The 21072-nt window shown below is 41.0% G+C and overlaps 2 protein-coding genes across 2 annotated transcripts in view; one reads left to right on the top strand and one right to left on the bottom strand.

The window, feature by feature from the left end:
* LRPPRC (leucine rich pentatricopeptide repeat containing) overlaps positions 1-10409 on the top strand; it is a 127444-nt gene extending 117035 nt beyond the window's left edge. The window contains exons 33-38 of the mRNA XM_077134115.1: positions 1147-1286; positions 1424-1539; positions 3967-4041; positions 5893-5977; positions 8132-8274; positions 8680-10409. Coding sequence (XP_076990230.1) covers positions 1147-1286; positions 1424-1539; positions 3967-4041; positions 5893-5977; positions 8132-8274; positions 8680-8736 — 616 coding nt within the window. The 3' untranslated portion in view covers positions 8737-10409. The remainder of the gene's footprint in view (positions 1-1146; positions 1287-1423; positions 1540-3966; positions 4042-5892; positions 5978-8131; positions 8275-8679) is intronic.
* Positions 10410-18743: 8334 nt separating this feature from the next.
* ABCG8 (ATP binding cassette subfamily G member 8) overlaps positions 18744-21072 on the bottom strand; it is a 25799-nt gene continuing 23470 nt past the window's right edge. The window contains exons 12-13 of the mRNA XM_077134114.1: positions 20171-20298; positions 18744-20059 (exon numbers count right to left, since the gene is read on the bottom strand). Of these exons, the coding sequence (XP_076990229.1) occupies positions 19922-20059; positions 20171-20298 (266 nt within the window). The 3' untranslated portion in view covers positions 18744-19921. The remainder of the gene's footprint in view (positions 20060-20170; positions 20299-21072) is intronic.

Below are 21072 nucleotides of genomic sequence, written 5' to 3'. Positions count from 1 at the left end.
ACTTTGCTGAAGTTGAAAATTCAGGGGGTAATTATGGAATTGACTTTTAGAAAATCATGTTCTTTAGTAGTTAATCTTACATTTAATGGGATTTTATACGAAAATATAAATGCTTGCTTTGCAGTATTTTTTTTATTCTTGTTTCTTTGGACAGGAAGATGGTTGTTTTTTGTTTTGTATTCTGTTGACTTTTTAAAATTATTTCCCAAATAGAACTTTAGTAAAGAGAATGTTTAAGTTGGACTATTGAGGAAATTATCACAGTAAATTCTGTGTGAATTTTTTAATGTAACCATATAAATGCAGTTTCTATATGCTATGGACTATTTTTATGCATTATTAAATAATTCTCTAATTAAAATCCAGGAGAAATATTTATTGTAACTGAGTTTATAAATAGATAATAAATTTATTTATCCTTCAATAAATAGTTAAGGAAGTCTTATACTCCATGTAATAATTTCAGTATAAAATTAATTAGATTTGGAGTACCATATCAACTTGTAAAGTATCAAAGATTACCAAAAACATAGTCGTAAAAACATTTTATCTTGTTAAATGACCATGCAATGATTTTTTTCAGTGTTTGTTTTTTTCCTGAGAATTTTAGTGTGAATTGAATATTAAAGAGTTTGTATAATGCCTGACAAAAACAAATTAATGTGACTATGGTTTAGAGGCATGAAAATAATAATACCTTGTGAAAATATCATCAGCATCTTTAAGAATCCCCAGATGATATATGTGACCAGTTGTAGATTATTAATTAAAGCCAAAGTTATGAAATTTAAACAAGTTTTCATTTTACATCAAAGGAGCTACAAAATAGAATTGAATATTTAAGATTTTTTTTACATTATCTTCATAATTCTTCTATATAGAGAAGATCTTCTCTTTCTAGAACAGTGTTATAAAATAAACAGCTATTTCCAGTTACTATAGCATAAACCTTCCTAATTGATTGCTTTTGTTACCTAAATGTGGTTGGATTGAAGTTGTATAGTGTTTTTTGTTTTTTTAACCTGATTATTTCCTTTTTTCCCTAAAGTATTTGCTTAAGTGGATCTAAAAGTAAGTTGTCAAGTAAAACTGTCAAGAATATTAATACAAAACAAATATTTCTTTATAATTTTTTAACTTTGACAGCAATAACATAGATGTTGCAATAGAGAACATTGAAAGTATGCTTACTTCAGGGAATCAAACCATGGATCCCAAGTACTTCGGCTTGGCATACTTATTCAGAAAAGTAATAGAAGAGCAGTTGGAACCAGCATCTGAAAAGAGTAAGTTAATTGTCCTTGCTAAAGAGAACATAGAAACACACTTTCTCTGTCTAGTTAGACTGGTACGAAATTTCTTTGCTGGATGAGTTATGCCACTGTATTAATGAAAGAATGTTTTCCCGTTATCATTTCTACAGTAAGCATCATGGCAGAGAGATTGGCCAATCATTTTGCCATTTACAAACCTGTCACTGACCTTTTCCTTCAGCTTGTGGATTTGGGCAAGGTGGATGAGGCCAGAGCCCTCCTGCAGGTAACGACTCACCAGGCATGGAGTGGTGGGGCTTGCAGCTTGTGAGAAGTTATTAGACATAGCTGTGTCAGTCCAAGAAATGAAATGTGGTTCTATGAGGACATTTAAATTCAGTGCAAATCTAGGTCTCATGACCAGGACTTGAATTTATAAGTTGTAGGTTGTTGGTTTTAAAGATGCCATAGTAGACTAGAAATGTCCTTAGATATAAGTGGTGGGGGAGTGGAGAGTTAGGGGGGAGGGCAGGAATGATGTGTTTTGCTGAAATGATATAAGATAAATGTTTCTTTGAAGATAGGTAATACAAAACAATACCTTTGATTCCTACTTTAATTTCTCTAATGCTCGAAATACTGTGCATCACTATGGCAACACAGTTTGCAAGCAAAAAGTACGAAATATTTGTTTTTCAAGTACAGCTTCTCACTTGAATACTCAGACATTCTCACTGCCTTATTCAAGGTTTATTAAGAGTTGAATTTGCTTTCTATTCACTTGTGTGTCATAGATACATTAAATGACAAATGCAGGTCTCTGTGTCCTGCACTCTCACTTAAATTAGCTATCTTCAGGCAAGAAGACAACTGCATTCATGCCATTTTAACAGCACTAAATTTAAAACTACGCCAAGTGCCGACAGAACTGTGGGTGATCAGAGCTGCCACTGGCAGTGTACACAAACAGGCACCGCTGGGGAGCCCCTTCCCAGCAGGTGGCAGTCAAACAGTCACCGTGATCCCGCCTATGACTGTGTTTGTGTAGACTCCCTGTGTCAAATTGAGGCCTGGGACCAATTTCTGATAGTAAATAGTGTTATATTCACTTACATTTTTACCAGCTGCAAAATATTTTAAGTAGTAGATAGAGAAGGCAAAACTGCACCCATTTGCTTGAGCACTAATTTTGATCCTTAAACTTCATCTAGTTTGACAGTATGGTCCAAAACCATTTTTAAAAGAAATTATGAGAGATTTCTCTGTGTTAACAATTTTGTGAAAACTGTAAATTGGGACTGCTTCTGTTCCTGGATAGAGAGAAAATACCGTTAGTTGGGAATTTTCTTGTTTTGTTTTAGTTGTTTTCCCTTTTTTTAGGAAAAGACAATTTATAATAGAAATTATAAATTCTAAATTCAAAAATCTTTTCATTGTTTTATCTTGCTGCCTTATTTTTGCATCTTGAAAGGAATGTACTCTTATGCTTTATCTTCATGTATATATATCTAAGTACCAGTTGAGATATATAAGCATACAGGTATATAATTATACATGCCATAGTATTTTATTCCATTTTAAGATCTTATTCTGAGTTCTTTAGAAAGTGCCACTTGGTACTTATTGGCCAGCTTGTCTGAACCGTCACCCTCTGCTTAGAGAGCCCCGTTGATGGCAGTCTAGGGCTGCAGACAGCAGGGGTGGTGACCCCCGCCCCCAGAGCCGCCCTGTCTAAGCGCTCTTGAGGATGGCTCATTGCTGACGCAATAGTAGCAGTCGGCATTTTCATCCCTTAAATAGACGAGGTTTTAAATGATAAACTCTTTACCCCATCCTTTACCTGCTTGTCAAACAATGAAAGATTATTCTTGCTGAAGGGAAGAATACTTTATTCACAGATGTTGAAAGCATCAGTTTATAATGTAAATGTTCTGTGTGTCCCCAAAAGTTCTTTTTATCCTATTCGTTTTAGTATTGACAGTGTTTTAATGCTTTGAAAGAGCTATGTGCTTTTAGGAACTTATGCGAATGACATGTATGATGAGTGTAAACTAAAATATTGTCTTGCCATTTTTGATTTTACTATAGCATCTAAGATTGGATAGACACTTGATTTATCTGGTCTGTCATACAAACTTTTTTTTTTGAGTTTAACTTTTGTCTCTTTCTCAAGCACTAGCTGTCTGTTGCAATGAAAGCCTTTTATAAAATAGAGAGATTGAAATCAGTCCTTTTGTATGCATAAGTGTAGGTAATTATACTTTAAAGAGAACTTGCTTTGTACATTTTAATTTTTATAAAGAAACGAGCAGTTATCTCCCTGACACCTTATTAAATGTATAATTAACCTTATGATCCCTAGCTCACTTGTGAATTCTTGGCAGTATAATTGGAGAGGAATAGTGTTTCTTTTTTTCCTCCTTCTTTGCAGTCCTAAACCTTATTCTGTGGTTGTTGAAGCATTAGTTTAATTTTTCCTTTTCTTTTTAAACAAACTTTATACTTGGCATGCCAAGGACAGCATTCACAAAAGCTTGGCATAGCTTGCACTTGTTTTCTTTTTTCTTGCCTTAAAAAAATGGTCGACTATTAGGCCTTCCTGTTGATAATGATATGCTACTGCGTTATTGTGAACTTTCTTAATTGGAAATATTCACCTCGGTCTGCTTGTTTATCAAAAACCTTCACTTCTTGAATATGTTTTAATTTTTAGAGATGCAGTGCAATTGCTGAACAAATCCCAATTTTGTTGGTGTTCTGCATTAGGAGTTCTCGTAAACCAGGAAAGGTACTGTGTTTTACTAGCTAAGAAATCAGTGGTGCTGTGAGGCAATATTGTTTTAAGGCATTGAGTTCAACATGAGAGCTTGCTGCTTCAGGACCACATCCCAAAGCTTATCATTAAAAGGATTGAAGACTTTGCCTTTCTGTACCTGTTTACCTTTTTAGGATGTTGGTTCAGAGTCAGCTCTAGCTTCCTAGTTATACGGGAAACAGAAAGTAGGTTCACGCAGTGAATTTTCCATTCACGTGGTTGCATACCGATTGCTCTGAAAAAGGGCCCTTGGAAATGGAAGATAAAAATCCTATTGCTGGACGGACCACGGTGGCTCAGCAGACTGAGTTCTCACCTGCCATGCTGGAGAGCCCAGTTCGATTCCCGGTACCTGCCCATTAAAAAACAAACAAACAAACAAACAAAAACATCCTGTTGCTGAGATTGCTTTGTACATTTAACAGTGCAGAAGCACTCCTGAAGGGAACTTGAAACTACTTGTATGTCCCATTAGGTGTCCACTTGTGACCATTTGTCAGGAAGATGAGTGATTTGGCTTTAAAATTGGCATGATGCCACCAATTAGTGCTCTCAGTTTGCAGTTACCTTATTTACACTAAAGAGTTTGTGTGTGTGAGTGTGTCAGGACAAGTCTGACACGTGTCAAGTTCTAATTTTGAGATTTAAGAAAAGAATACAGTATTTTTCAAAAAAGATTTTTTTTTTTAGATCTGATTTTAGCACCAGAAACCCCATTCTTAGTTTATTTGGGTACATTATAAGGATTCAAACTGAGGACCTATTTATTGTAATGCCTATTTTATGTTAAATATTTAGTTTGTTTCCTACAGTCTGAGTTTTCCTTCATTTCCACACACTCACCCCCTCACACACACATCTTTTTAAGTGTATCTAATGGTACTTTTTATCCCTCTCACTTGTGTGCTTGCAACCACCAGCAGTTAGAAATATTTAGTTGCCCCCACCACCACCTCCACTACCATTTTTCCTTTCAAAGAGACTATTTTAAATTTATGATTAAAAAGTATAAGAGATGTGAAAAGTACTTGTCAGGAAATATCTGGGGTCGTGCCAAGGTCCTACTGCCTTAACTTATAAATGGGACAGTTAATGTACAGCAATTTAATATGTCTGCTTAGAACATTCCTCCCAGGAGATCTGCAGGAAATCCTAGAGAGATGTAGGTCCAGGTATGGTTTGATAGAATAAACATGCTGAAAAGCAAATTTGGTACAGGGTCCAACTATTTGACAGTAGAATAGTTAAGCCAGCTTTAGCTTCTCATTGATATAGAAGAGGGCATAAATGTATATAAAATCCATCACTGATTTATCCAGCAATACTGGAATTAGAGCATACTGAAATCACTGTAGGAAATAAAACCATAGCACTACAGCAATCAGGTAAAAATCCCATTGCGATCCCAGAAATGCTTTATAACCTGAATGGGGAAAACATCAGAATGTTTGACTAAATTTTTCACATTTCATCATTTTGTCACCTAAAAACACAAGTGTTATCTTTTCTACCTTTGGGATCACATAACTTATTGATATGGTTACCAATTGATTTAAAAGAAGCGATCTGTATTTTAGGAAACTCTTCATAGAAATGTAAATGGAATTGCATTAACTTTTGAAAAATTCTGGTTTTATTTTGGCTGAAATGATTGAATCAACATCAAATGCTAAGATATACAAAAGGGAAAATAGTCCATTATATTGCATAGGTATCAGTTGTAATTATTTCAAGAAAATGTTCTTATATAATATTGCTATATTAATGTTCTAGTTCCCTGTTCTTTTGAGTTTATGGTAATGTTACCTGTATTTAATTTCCTAGGCACCAACTATGAAATCATTGTTAGAATTGATTCCTGAATTAATTGAAAAGGAAGAAGCATATGGTTCCATCATGAAAAATTATGGTAATAAGTTTAATCTGACTATATTATTTAAATGATTAAAAATTTTGTAGTTTAGTCAACTAAGTCTTAATCTTTAGCTCAATAACACTATCAGATAATTAGTAATTAATTACTGAGCTTTTGAATGAAAGAAAAATATGAAATTGTTCATATAATTTTAAAATTAAGAAGTATCACTGAGCATCTGCAGAGTGGCCCAAGTGTGTCTGTAATAGGATTCCAGGCTCCTAGCAAGGTCTACATGTCCTCTTGGGCTTCTATCTTGGGAATCAATCCCGTCTTCTCCAGGCCCTGCAGTCTGAAATGGAACATGAAGAAGGTACATATTTGAGACCATCACTTGACTTGCCTTGTTGTTCTTTCAGTACCCATTGCCTGCCTTTTGAAATAACAGATCCCTAAATTAATAAGTGGACCTGGAAGCTTTTACCTTAAGTCTCAGGTGAAAAGTATAATTTCAGTCTGTTCCCTGATTGGCAGCAGTCACATATGTAAAGAAGCCAATCTAACATCAAGATTAATGTTAGCATTCTGGGGTGTGATCTTTATCCATCTGCCACCCACTGATTGTTGACATGATGCGCTGGGGTAAATAAAGAATTGCTCTGTTGATTTTATTGTTGGTAAGACAATAGACACAATAATCAGAACGAGTACATTTTTTTTTTTACTCTTGTGACAGGAACATTATGTATTTCAAAATAGAGTTATAATCTAAACCTTCTCAAAGTTATATTTTGGGAGCTGGCAGATATTTAAATAGTAACTACATAGCATGAAACAGTATCCGACAATGTAAAACTATATGCCACTACCAAATTGGGTAATCCCACTTGGGAATTGGTGGGGCAGTGAGATCCAGAAGTATTGAAAGGGAAGAGTCAAGTTTTTTAAGCAGCTTCCTAGAATATGGTAGGGCCTTGAGCTAGATCCCTAACAGGTAGTGGGGACTGGATTTGGACCTTTCCAGAAAAGAATAAAGGACTTAAGCAGAGGGGTTAACTTCCTCCAAATTGCAGAGTGGTTCCCCTCCATTTAAGAACTCATGCATCAGTCACCCTCGCCCTCTTTTGGGAGCTCCTTGAATTAACCTCTAAATTTTTCAAATCCGTCCTGGGGCTGGAGCTGAGCTGGAGCTGCTGGCGTTGAGGTTTGGTATACAGCATTGATGGAGGGTAGGGGCTTGTTAAGGTGCTTAGTTGTCAACAGTCTAATGCAAAATTTAGGACTTGAATTACCCACAGTGATTTTTAGCAGAGCCCTTATAATCTTAACAATAAACTTAAAAACAAAATCTCTGCAAACTAGCTACCCTAAGAAGATTTATTCTTGATTAATGGAGAGTCAGCTAAGCTTAGCTCTTAGGCTACTTCATAGTTATATTAGTATAACTTCTTAATATCTCCTTAAAGATTTTTTGTCATTGCAGCTAACCTTATTCCCCACATTTGTCTATTTTATAATAGAAGAATGTATTGAAAGTATCATCTTTTTGGTGTTTAGCTGAAGATCTTTTTTTTTAATTGGCAAATCTTCACAAACATACGTTCCATACATGGTGTACAATCAGTGGCTCACAGTATCATCACATAGTTGTGTATTCATCACCATGTCATTTTTTAGACTATTTGTATCACTCCAGAAAAAGGAATTTAAAAAAAAATTGTATACATACCATACCCCTTACCCTTCCCTCTCATTGACCACTAGTATTTCCATTTACCCAATTTATTTTACCCTTTATCCCCCCTATTATTATGTGTTTAATTTTTATCCATATTTTTTTATTCATTTGTCCATACCCTGGATAAAAGCATCAGACATAAGATTTTCTAGCTGATGTTCTTGATATTGAATATGTCGATTTCCACATAATTTGCATGTACCACACCACAACAGTCCCTGGATTAGCTTGATTTCAAAGTATTGTTTGAAATCAAACAATAAGAAGGTTCACAGTGAATGGTGCTGACTGAGGAGTGTGGGGAAGGGGTGAGAGAGCGAGAACAGTCTGAATGCGGCCCCTTACCCAAGGTCGTTAAGTTTTCATTTGCTTTGGGAAAAGGGGATCCCGGAGGCCCCTAGTGGCTAAGGGTTGTGGTGAGAAGTGGAAGATAGGTTGTCTTTATCTATGATTAATATCTTTTTCATCAGCCTTGGACAGTGATGTTGCATCTGCTAAAGCACTATATGAACATTTGACTGCAAAGAATATAAAATTGAATGATCTATTTCTAAAGCAATATGCAGTTTTGCTGAAGAAAGCTGGAGAGTCTGTCCCTTTCACTGAGCCCCCTGTGAGTATTTTTTAATTAAACGAAGAAAATACCTGAACAGATTTATGTATGCTTCATAATAATATGTAAAAAAAATAATAAGTTGAGTACTTAATTACATGAGGATTAGAGCTCTGTGAAAAACTCTTGGTGGCGGGCTTCAGGGACATACAGTCATGCCTTGGGTTTGGCTCTGCAAGATTGTACCCCTCGTGGACTTTGATTTAAAATAGGCAATCCATATCAAACCTTGTATTGGTGTGGATTTGTCTAATGTTCCTGGGGCCATTGGCTCATGCTTCAACTTTAAATAGAATAGCCTGTATTTCAATAGTCAAATATATGATGTCATTGTTAATTATTTGTTTCATTGGAAGGTATAAATTGGTTTATATATAACTTCCCTCCCTTTTTTCTCTTTCACAGGAAAGCTTTGCATTTTATGCAAAGCAGCTAAAGGAATTAAAGGAAAGCCCTTTGTGAAGTGAACAGCATTACTTTATTTTGTATGTGTGATTCTGTATCTAAAGTTTTATTTTTTAAAATGTATTTGAGAGGGAAAAATAAATAAATGAAAAATTAATTTGTTTATGCACTTTTATTTGTAATATACCATGTGATCAGATATGATTGTCATATTTTTTTGACAATAGCTGTGTATACTTAGTTACTAGATGTTTTGTTCTTGTCAAGGGAACATCAGTAGCATTTTCTTTGAGGTTCTTGATATGTGAAGCTGTACTTTTTCAAGATTCTTCTCTCTGGTAACTCTTCAGATCCCCTGCTCTGTTCATTTATTATCTTAACAAAAATGTTTCTTTATTCATAGACTTGCTTGTTAATATTGTTTATCTGATAAAAGTTTGGAGCTGGACAAAATGATGCTCAATGACCTAAAGGACGTCATGAAATAGAAAATGCATTTCCTCTCGTTTTGGTTTCAAGTCTTTGTCGGCACAAGTTTACACTCTAGGTCAGGCTTGCTACTTATTCATACACTGAATATGTAATTTCATATATGAAGTGGGGAATCTTGGTTTGTATTCAACTGTAATTGAATAAAAGTCTTCTCTATATTGGCTCTCATACTTGTTAATGTCTACATTATAAGTAGGTACTTAAAAGTATATTTAACTGTCAATTTCTAAGATTGGTTGTCAAGACAATTTACCATTACATTGGTGTCTTAATATATTACTGTGGACTATTTGGAGATTAAGTAAGTAATCACCAAAAACATTGAAAATGTTTTCTTTGCAGAATTATCCCCATTTTGGTGTAGTCCTTGTCTATTTGAATTCCGGTGATGAACTGCCATTTTGGCTTCAGTGAGGACTCTTACCACCATTTACATGGAGGGGACTCCTTGCCTTTGGGGAATAAATAGGCCTCTTGCTGTTTATGCTGTTAACCTTTTGACTTATGGGGCCACCCCTTCTGCATCTAGTGCCTGCAGATGGCATGAGAGGGAGGGTTGATGCAGGGAAGATGAGAAGTAAATGTCATCTTGGCATTAGACATGCTTTTACTTCCACTGTATTTTTGTAGAATTAGACCTGAGGAATCACAAGCCTTGGCCAATGCTGAGTCCTGGCCTGGAAGACTTTAATAAAGCTTTCCTCTGGGCTCTCCCCAGGTTTGGGACCTCTATATGTAATAGTTTTTCTTGATGTTCATTAAAATAGTTCTCTAAGGTGAGACATGCCCTTACCATAATCAGGATGTCCTGATCATCTCTGGGGAAACTGAAAGTACAACCTCATTTGCATGAAGTGACTCCAAATTAGCGTTGTATGGTGATTGGTAAAATATGGGCACAGTACAGAGGAAATTAGTGAAAATCCCCCATCTAGCATTCTAAACAGCGGCCGGGGCCATTAAATATATATATTAAAGAAATATAGAGATAAATATCTTTAGCACTGTATTGGCTTCTTTTGAGTGTAAATATTTAAAGTCTAGTAATTGTGTGTTCTAGGTGATTTTATGAATGCTTTCTAAATACCTAAGCGCTAAATTGTAATAGAGTTATAGGATAACCACAACAAAAAATAAAATGTGGGAGAAATAGTATTTTATATGTAACGATGCATCCATGCATTTGAACCTAATGATTTTAATGTGAAATGAGTTGAATAAAGTATACCTCAAATACCCATGGGCTTCTTCATTTTTATCTTTTTTTTTTTTGCATGACTACTTTAAGTCATTTCAAGAACTTCACTTTAATATTTTTTAATTAAAAATTGTGTTGTGACATGTTATGGCCAAATTTTACTTGTTATAAATAACTTACATTTTGCATGTGGAGAACAAATGAATAAGCAGATATTTAATGCAGGGTCTCAGAGGTACAAAGTTGGCAAGAATTAGAAGTTAAGAGTTTGGGTGTATGGTAAATTGACACTCAAAATGGAGGGGGATCTCATTTTGTGTTCAGTTTCAGAGAACACTTAGCCAGCTGGGATAGTTGCTGATATGTAAACAGGCTGTGTTCAGGGCACCTCTCTGCTTTTACCCTCTTGTTCCTCTCTTCCTGAGGGCTCACTGAGCACTGCACACTTACCTCCTCTGTGCTGTTCTCTTGGGCTCTTGTCCCCAGCCAGCCCATTGTCCTCTCATCAGGGTTCCTATGGCCAGTTAGGCAGAGCAGACTGTGAATCCTATAAGACCTCTGCTTTGTCTCATCCTCTATATGTTCCCTGACCTAGCACAGTCCCACTAGACTCCCAATAAAATGACTCCTCTGTAATCGGTCCTGTGCGAGTGGAAAATGCTGAGCATCTCCTACCATCCCTCTTCATCTTCAGGCAGCACTCTTACCTGATGTCACAGTGAGAAAACCTGAGCTTTCCAGAAGCTAATTGGCCCACAATCGTAATAATAAATCACATGTGTAGCACTCACTAGTTACTTCCTGTGAAAATGCAAAAGGATGGAGCAATCCTACCCAGTGTCTTAAAAAAGTCAATTGGAATCTCTAGACAAACTATGCCATAAACTCTCACACTGGTACAAGTGTCTCTAGCCTCTGGACACCTTGCATTATAAGGTTATTTTCCATTTAATCAAATATTCAAAGCCTAGCATTATAATCAAGTTTGCAACTTCCAGGAATTTACTAAGAAAGCTTGATATTGCAAGTTATTCTGGTACAATTTATTTCTCAAACCTATACATCTTCGTGTTTCTGAGCACAGTTCTCATTTAATTGTGTCTTTCTGAGAAACCAATATTTGGAGAATATAAGTGAATGCAACATTCCTGAAACTAATAGCTGCAGGGAATACAAAATTGTACAGTCATGCACGAGTGTTTCCATTAGAAATGAATCCTGCTTTCAGGTCTGCAGACTTTACAAAGCCCACATTATGCAGCCTTAGTGCAAATAAGGGAAATGGCTGCATTAGCAAATTCAAAATAGCCACTTTTATTTTTTGGTACAAGGCACCTTAAGTCAAGTCCAGGTAGAGCAGAAGCATTAACCGCATCATCCATCCAGCCCTTGCATGTTCGGATGGACAGTGGTTGGCTGTTAACCAACCGGCTTGGATGCCGTTCCAAGCCATGTTCTTTGTAAGATGTGCGGTTCTTGGGTGCTTTGGAGAAAGGTCTCCTCACACAAGGATTCCTCAGGAAGGATTCAGATGTCACTTCCTGTTAATTAACTTTGCTGCTCAGAACTAAGACTGAGGTCCAAGGAATCCTTCAAAACACCAATGCCTACATAAAACCATTTTCAAGTTTTCCATCAGGAGGAGACCTCTCAAGTGCATGAAGAGATCCTGAAAGTTCAATAACCCCAGATAGAGCTCAAGCTTTTTAGCAGTTTGGGAAAACAAATGACACCACCGGTCTTACAAAAAGACGAGACAATCATATAATGATAACTGAGCATAATTCCATCGAGAGCTGAGAAGTGTTGTCCAGCTTTTGAGTTGGTGTGTGTTTAAAAATCTCAACCCACTGTTTAAACACTGTTTTACATAATCGCTGCTAACACCACATGCACAGCTGTTCCTGGATTCACCAGCAGAAAACGATCTGTGCGCCATCTACCTGCCTTTTTTCGAAGCTGCCGCAGGCAGAGGCCACATGACTATGGCCACAGGCTATTGCTCTATAGCCAGGTCAGTTTAGATGAAGGACCATTCTACCAAAAACAAATGGCAGATGTCTTGGAATTTGAATTACTTAACTGAGACATTTGCAAACGACATATCTTTAAGGCATGAGCATTGGATATGCTTTCCAAATAAGCTCTGGTCAGCCAGCGAAATGCGTCATCACGTTGCCTGCATCCAATCCCTTGCTCAGAGCCAATTCCTAGCCCTAGACCCCACGCGAAGCTGGTGCCCCGCTGCTAAATGAACAGAGAGGTTGTGCTACAGGGCTAATTTGAGTTTTAGGAGACTGGCTAGCCCCAGGTCTGCAATTAACATTTGGATTGGATGTGGATTATACACTGCTGCTGGTTGTTTAACCTGGGCCTCAGACAAGAATTGAACAGAAGTGGAAGAAAATAAACAAATAAATGAATTTAAAAGGTGGGATCTACCTCTGCAAGCCTGACCAGAGTGACTAGCCTGACCCAGGGCAAGATTGTGTCTTATGGAATCTTTATAGGAGCTAGAGCCATTTTTAAAAAGATACATCAGGAAATATGTAAGCCAATATAGGTAATCATTTTCTGCTTAATTAAAATGCCTCCATCACAAGCATAACTTGAAATTGAAGAGCTTACAATGTGAATTTCAAGATCTTGACCTTTACCTTTTGGTCAAGGAGCTGCAAACTAGCGCCTCAGGCCAAATCCAGCAGGCTGCCTGTCTTTCTAAGTATTGTTTGACGCATTTGTATTGTCCACTGCAGCTTGCACGCTCCAATGACAGAGTTGAATAATTGTGACAGAGACACAATGTAGCCTGAGAGCCTAAAATATTTACTATCAGGCTTTTTTTTTTTTTACACTTTTTATTGTAAAATATAACATTTGTACAAAGCAAAGAAAGAAAAAAGCAATAATTTTCAAAGCACACTTCAAACAAGTAGTCACAGAACACATCCCGGAGTTTGTCATGGGCTACTATCCCACCATCTCAGATTTTTCCTTCTAGCTGCTCCTAAACAGTGGAAGCTAGAAGGAATATTAATATGGTGATTCAGCAGCCATACTTGTTTGCCAAATCCTATTCTCTCTGTTATACCTGCTCCTCCCTTGATCCCTCTCCCAATCTATAGGGATCCCTGGGTATGTTGGTTTGAATTTGTGGACCCCAGAAAAGCCATGTCCTTTAATCCTAGTTTAGTATTGCTGGGTGGGAGTTTTTAAATTATCCATGGAGATGTGACCCACCCATTTGTGGGTGGTAACTTTTGATTAGATTATTTCCATGGAGGTGTGTCTCAACCCATTCAAGGTGGGGTTGCTTACTGGAACCCTTGAAGAGGGAACGATTTTGGTAAGACCTATAGAGCTCACACAGCCAGAGACCTTTGGAGATGAAGAAGGAATATGTACCCAGGCGAGCTTCTTGAAACAAAAAGCCTGGAGAGAAAGCTAGCAGACGTCCCATGTTCACTATGTACCTTTCCAGTTGAGAGAGAAACCCTGAATTTCATCAGCCTTCTTGAGCCAAGATATCTTTCCTTGATGCCTTAGATTGGACATTTTTATAGCCTTGCTTTAATTGGGACATTTTCATGGGCTTAGAACTGTAAACTTGCAACTTAATAAATTCCCCTTTTTAAAAGCCATTCTGTTGCTGATGCATCACATTCCGGCAGCTAGCAAACTAGAACACCAGGCAGCCCCCATTCTGATCTTTTCATGTTGAGAAGGGGTAGTGACACTAAAGGGTAAGGGATGTTATTAATTAATAATCTTGGAGAGGCTGTTACCTCTAGGTTTCAGGATTTATCTGACTTAAGAACCCTCCAGGAATTATGGGTTCCAGGAAAGCAAACTTAGCGCATAAAACCTTTACAGAGTCTCAGTTCCATCCCCAGGTGGTCACAGGAGTCACCAGGTGTGGTTGGGGTTTAGCAAACCGTGACGATCAGCACTCTCTAACTGAAACTTGCATAAGAGCGGCCTCCAGAGTAGCCTCTTGACTCCACTTGATCACTGTTGACCACTGAAGCCTTATTTTATTAGGCATCTTTTACTGCCTGTTTTCCTCCCCTTGGCCTGGAAGGCACTGTCAGTCCCATGGTGCCAGGACCAGACTCATCCCTGGGAGCCATGCCCACACCCCAGGGAGACCTTGACCCCAGAATGTCATGTCCCACGCGATGGTGTGTGTGTGTGTGTGTGTGTGTGTGTGTGTGTGTGTGTGTGTGTGTGTAAAGAATTCCCTTGCAGGGTTTGGCCCAGAGAGAGATGGGCAACAAAGAGGCTACCTGGAAAGAACTCTCAGGCCTTGTCTTGGGCAGTCTTAGCTTCTCCTCCGCAGAAACAAGGTTCATAAGAGCATGCCCCCAATTCAAGGGCCTGATCCATTTTCCTGGGAGTTCCCTATGGTTGAGAGGGTAGCCGGGATTCTCAGATGGGGAAGTTCAATCGTTCCATACTCTTATAAATTTTTTTCCTTCAGACTTCAAGGGACTCCACCAACACCTCCCACCAGAGTCTGAGTCGAATCCTGGCATTGCACCAAAGCTACACAGAACTACAAGGCCTCGTTCCCATTCTGGACACCGGGAGTCTGGGTCCTTCAAATGAGCTAGCCAGACAGGTGGATTTAGATGATGTGTTACAGAAAATCTAGGTACTAGAGACATAATAAACCTTTCTGTCTTTGACATACAGTAGGTGAAGAGCTAGAGTACACACACTCTCATCTTTTACCCTGTTTTCTGATTGACCTTAGTCCCAGCCCAATTGGCTCGGTTTTTAACTCTAATTGAGACCTGATTTTCCCTTCCACTTCTTGAACGGTTATTGCATTAGCGATGCTAACCTTCAGGGCTGCAGCACTCCATCTCTGGGCCCAGGTGTCACAGAGTTACTCAAAGTCCCAGGAAAATACCAGCTGACACACATGGAGTTCATAGTCTCAGCATCCAGAAATATATTTACAACTTCAGACTAAGTGTGGCAGCTATAACAGCTTACAATCTAGGCTCCAGTTTTCTTACAAATATTTTCTAAAAGAGATATTAGCATATTTGTTCTTTTGTTTCTGGGTTATTTTGCACAACACATTGTCTCCAGCATTTATTCAGTTCATTGCCTGCCTCTCAACATCCTTCCTTTTTGTAGGACATCATATAAACATTCACAAGTTTGCCTTTCTGCTTCTCAGTCAATGTACCCCTCAGTTCCCTCCATCTATGGAGCATCAAGGATAATGTCAAATTAAATAAACAAACCATGTCTTACCATATCCTCACTTGGTTGTACAATCAGGAGCACTCTCAATTTTGGCAATTTTCATTGGTCTTTTCCAAATCATAATAGTGGAATCATGCAGTATTTATTCTTTTGTGTCTGACTTATTTCATTCAGCATTATGTCCTCAGGATTCATTCACATTTTCATATGCTTCAGGACCACATTTCATCCTACTGCTGCATGATATTCCATCATATGCGAATATCACATTTTGCTTAACCACTCATCTGTTGATGGGCATTTGGATTGTTTCCATCTTTTGGCAATTGTGAATAGTGCCGCTATGAACATCGGTGTGCAAGCGTCTGTTCGTGTCACTGTTTTCAGCTCCTCTGGGTATATACTGAGTATTCGTATTGCTGTGACCCACGTTTTTTTTTTTTTTCAATCTTTTAATTTTTTTAAAACATAACAACAAACAAACACAAACATTCTTACCATATGATCATTCCATTCTTGGTATATAATCAACAACTCACAATATCATCACAAAGTTTTATATTCATCACCATGATGATTTCTTAGAACATTTGCATCAATTCAGAAAAAGAAATAAAAAGAACAAAGAAAAAAACTCATACATACCATACCCCTTGCCCCACCCCCCGCTCATTGACTGCTTATATTTCCATCTACCCAGTATCTTTAGCCTTTGTTTCCCCTATTTTTTTCTAGACCCCTTACCACTCCCTTTCATTGATCACTAGCATTTCAATTTACTAAATTTATTTCAACATTTGTTCCCCCTATTATCTATTTATTTTTAATCCATATGTTTTACTCATTAGTCCATATCATAGATAAAAGGAGCATCAGACACAAGGTTTTCATAACCACATAGTCACATTGCGAAAGCTGTATCATTATACATTCATCTTCAAGAAACATGGCTACTGGAACACAGCTCTACATTCTCAGGCACTTTCCTCTGGCCTCTCCACTATACCTTAACTAAAAAGGTGATATCTACATAATGTGTAAGAATGACCTCCAGGATAACCTCTCGACTCTGTTTGGAATCTCTCAGCCATTGACACTTTATTTTGTCTCATTTCACTCTTCCCCCTATTGGTCTAGAAGGTTTTCTCAATCCCTTGATGCTGAGTCTCAGCTCATTCTAAGATTTCTGTCCCACATTGCCAGGAAGGTCCACACCCCTGGGAGTCATGTCCCACGTAGAGAGGGGGAGGGTGGTGAGTTTGGCTTGTTGTGTTGGCTGAGAGAGAGAGGCCACACCTGAGTAACAGAAGAGGTTCTCTGGGGGTGACTCTTAGGCTAATTTTAAGTAGGCTTAGCCTATCCTTTGTGGGGATAAGTTTCACATGAACAAACTCCAAAACTGAGGGCTTGGCCTATTGATTTGGTTGCCCTCACTGCTTGTGAGAATATCAGGAATTCTCCACATGGGGAAGTTGAATTTTCCCCCTTTCTTACCATTTCCTCAGTGATCCATGCTTTTGACAATTACAAATTAACACATCTCTAACCCTTTGGGTTGCAGGGACAGGCTAACTGAACAGCATTTGTGCCCTCTAGGGCAGTGGTTTTCCCTGGCCTCACAGGCCCTAGGGAACATTTTTAAGAGACATTCACCCAGACCCCAGCCTAGACCAACTGAAGTAGGACCTCCAGAGGTGGGTCCACACTGGCATTTTTGAAAGTTCTCAGGGTGGACAACCAGGGTGGAGAACCACCGCTCTAAAAAGAGATAAAGAAATGGCAGCTGCTGGTGTTTCTCATCACATGGACCTTTGCCCACCGCCCCTGGCTTCCTGCAGCTCGGAGTCCATTGACTCACGAACGCTCTTGGTGGAGTGACTGGTTAGAGTTCACGCAGTTAGACGCCTCTCAGTGACTCGCAACCCTCACTGCACTTTAGAATCACCCGGGGAGCTTAAAAACAGCAAACCGATGTCCTCTTCCTCCTAATCTACCTTCAGGCCTAAAGCCATTAAGGAGTCCACAGCATGTGGTTGGGAGCGGGGGGGGGGAGTCACGGTAGACCGATGTGGGTGAGGCAGGCACCTACAGACTCAGAGGCAGCTTGTTGTGGGAGTCAGTGCCGCCTGAGCAGGGCAGGGTGAGCAGGTGCGGCAGTGTGGATGCGAGCTCCGTTACCTGTGGGGGATTAATCAAATGAGCAAATGTATCAAGGATAATGGAAGTCAGATTGTGCACAATGGAGAAGGGAGTTGTACATACCAAAAGGGAGAAAACTAGAATCAACTCTGCAGTACTGGATTGGAACTAGATGTACCAATGTGGAAATATATGCAGTTAGGTGTGTATGTATAAAATACATACATATTTACACATCCACACACATGTGTACATGTATATATTCCCTGGCTCTGTTTATGAGACAGCCTGGGAGCAGTGACGCCCCAGTAGCAATGAACATACTTCTCACTTGGATCGTGGCTTCTAAATATCATTTTCCACTAAAAGGAACCAAGGTTCTTTAGAGAAATAAATGAGTCCAAGACTAGGGATTGGAAAGTACAAGATGAGCCTGAAACATCTTCTTGTTACAGAAAGTATTCAAAGAATGGTGGGCATGTCAAAAGGGCACAGAATGGGCTCCCACTGGCCAAATTAGGGAAAGTTTGAGTACCAAAATTAATTCCTATTAAATAGAATAGGAAAGGCCAGGTCCCTACTGATATAAATTAAAAAATGAATATATGGAGAGTTTGGTGAGCAGCAGGAAATGTAAATAGTTTTGAGATAACCTCCCTACAAAATGTTTATTAATTACAAAAGCAGGGAAAAGAGTAATTTCACCCTGGAGGCGCCTGGCAGACTTTAATCGGGTGATCCAAGTGGGCACCAGCAGTGTGGGATAAATTGAAATCCCCCCGCCTGACAGGGTGCCCAGCCTCGCCTCTGTGATATTCCTGCCAGGGGTGCATGACCTGAATTTAATCACGAGAACACATCAGACAAACCCAAAGTGAGGGATAATCTACAAAAATCTTCAAGCGCCAAGGTAATGAAAGTCAAGGGACGTGTGAGGAACTGCTCTAAACTGAAGCAGACCAAAGGGACCCGGCAACCTGATCCAACCCACGATCCCCTTATGGATCTTTGGCTATGAAATGGATGGGGGGCAGGCCCATCGTCAGTCTCCTGGGACCTAGCAGTGTGCTCGAGTGCAGCTACTTGGATGTGAAAACGAATCACCTAGGAATGCTCTTAAAATGCAGATTCTGGCTCAGTGGGTCTCGGGGGCGGAGATGGGGGGTGGCACTTGAGATTCTGCTTGTCTGGCCAGTGTCCAGCAGTGCTGCTGCTGCCTGCGGGGACTGCACACTCACTTTTTGCCTCCAAACGTCCACCTCCCCTTACCTCCCAGTTCAGACTCTAACTTCCCTTTGTGAAAGGTCCTTTCCCCATCCTCAGTGCACCAAACACTCAGGCGTAAGGCGTATTTGGGCTCTGACATCCCATCCCTGATGTTCCAGGCTGGTCCCGAGGTGCAGCCACAGGCAGCCCGGCTGGGCAGCCACAGCTTCTGTGGGCCTCGTCACCTCCGGGGCTTTCCTGGGACCTCTAAGCCTGACAGGGGCCACACAGGCTGTGGCCCTCTGTCCTCTCACTGCTCAGGACCTCAAAGGCTCTTCTGATCCCCACACGGCTCCAGCACATGTGACCTTAGCAAACTGAATGTGTCTGTGCCTCAGTTTCCTCATCTTTAAACTGGAAGTCTGCTGATCTCAAAGCACTGTTTTGAGCGCTGGACCCAGATGCCATCCACATGAAGTGGTTTTGCACTGCCCCTGGTGCAAAGGAGATGCTCAACAAATGATCATTTTTCCACTGGGTTTTTGGAGCCCATTACCCCACAGAAAAAGGTGGGATGGTGCCTCGCAGGTGTGTTTTAGAAGTTCACTTTCTGTATTGAGAGTGACTCAGCACAGAGTTTGGGGGCCCTGGAAGAGGCCAAACGTTTCAGCAGCTCCCACGTCCTCCCCGTTTCCTCTGGGCCCGAATTATCCCTGCATAGCCTGGAGAGGCAATTCGTACACGATGCTCCCGTCCTGTCTAGTTGCCTAAATAAATATATATCAAAAGGAAGTAAATTAGCAACGTTGCAGGTCCGCCAAGTTTTCACTTTCCCAGTCATTGCAAGCCCTGGCTAATGATCAGAAATCCCGTTCGACTGTCTTTATTCTACTGCCATCCTGTGGCCGGCCTGTGTCACTGCGGCCAGCGGGCGCCGAGCAGCGCTGTCCCCGCGTCCCGGGGTAGGGCTGCCGGGTCCGGGGCGCCTCACCAGTCCTGGCTGGATCTCTGCTTGATGAACCTCAAGGACACATAGTACAGAACCAAGAAGCCACCGCCGATGGCGAGGAGAACGAGGTAGACGGCGTAGAGCGGGTGCGAGTCCAGGCCCATGGCGCCGAGGAGCTGGGGGCACAAACCTGCCGTTGGCGTCCTTCAAACGCAGCGCAGCGGCCTGCCCGCGCACGCCGGTGAAGAGGGGGACTCGGGACGAGCTCTGGGGCCTGCGCTACTTACCAGGTCCCCGCGGACGGGGACGCTGAGGTTGCCGACCTCCAGGCGGTAGGTGCGTCCGCTGAACTCGATCTGCATCAGGCCCGCGAAGCACCACCGCAGGAAGGACACTTTGGAAATCCACGCGGGGACTGAAAGCAGCGAGAGCCACGTGGGTCGTGGGTCGGACGACAGGACGCCCCGCGCGGGGCCACACCCTGCACCCTGGGACGTGTGCCCGTCTCGCCGGGGGAGAGGGCCGAGGGGGCTGGGGCCGGGGAGAGCAGGTCCCGGGGCTGGAGGCGCGGAGGGCAGCGGGGGCGGCGGGGAGGGCTCAGGGCCGGGATGGCTGCCGCGTTCACAGGCCCCACCAGCCCTTCCTCCGGCACGTGCTCAGCTTCACAGAGGGGATGAAGCCGGCGCCTTCCCAGGAGAGGCCTCGCAGAGGGGAGGGTCCGTGGCAGGTGAGCAGAGGCTCCTCCGCAGGCACGGAGAGTGGCGCTCCCTGAGGGGCCAAGAAGCTCCAGGAGAGCTGGGTGGAGGCACCAGCCCCGGGAGGATCTGGTCAAGGCAGCAGCATGGATTTGCACTTAGAAAGCCCAGCCTGCCTGAGGTCAGAGTTGAGAGGGCAGGGGGGGGGGGGCGGGGACCAGAGGCACAGAGACCAGACACTTTGTCCAAGTTGAGGTGGCAGGGGCCAGGGCTGGGAGAGAGCCAAGGGGACATTTCAGAAAGACTTGGGAGGCAGACTGACCTGCTTGCTGGTGAATGCAGACAGAGTGAGAAAGAACCTCAAGGGTGACTCAAGACAGAGTGAGAAAGAGCCTCCCGGGTGACTTCCGGGTGTTGGCCATGGCTCAGAGAAGGAGCAGCTGCACCCTCTCATGAAGGGTTCCCCTGGCACACAAGACCTGCTCCCAGAGGGA

This window comes from Tamandua tetradactyla, chromosome 17, assembly GCF_023851605.1.
Source record: "Tamandua tetradactyla isolate mTamTet1 chromosome 17, mTamTet1.pri, whole genome shotgun sequence".
NCBI classification, from domain to species: domain Eukaryota; kingdom Metazoa; phylum Chordata; class Mammalia; order Pilosa; family Myrmecophagidae; genus Tamandua; species Tamandua tetradactyla.
This window is presented reverse-complemented; position numbering and strand designations above follow the sequence as displayed.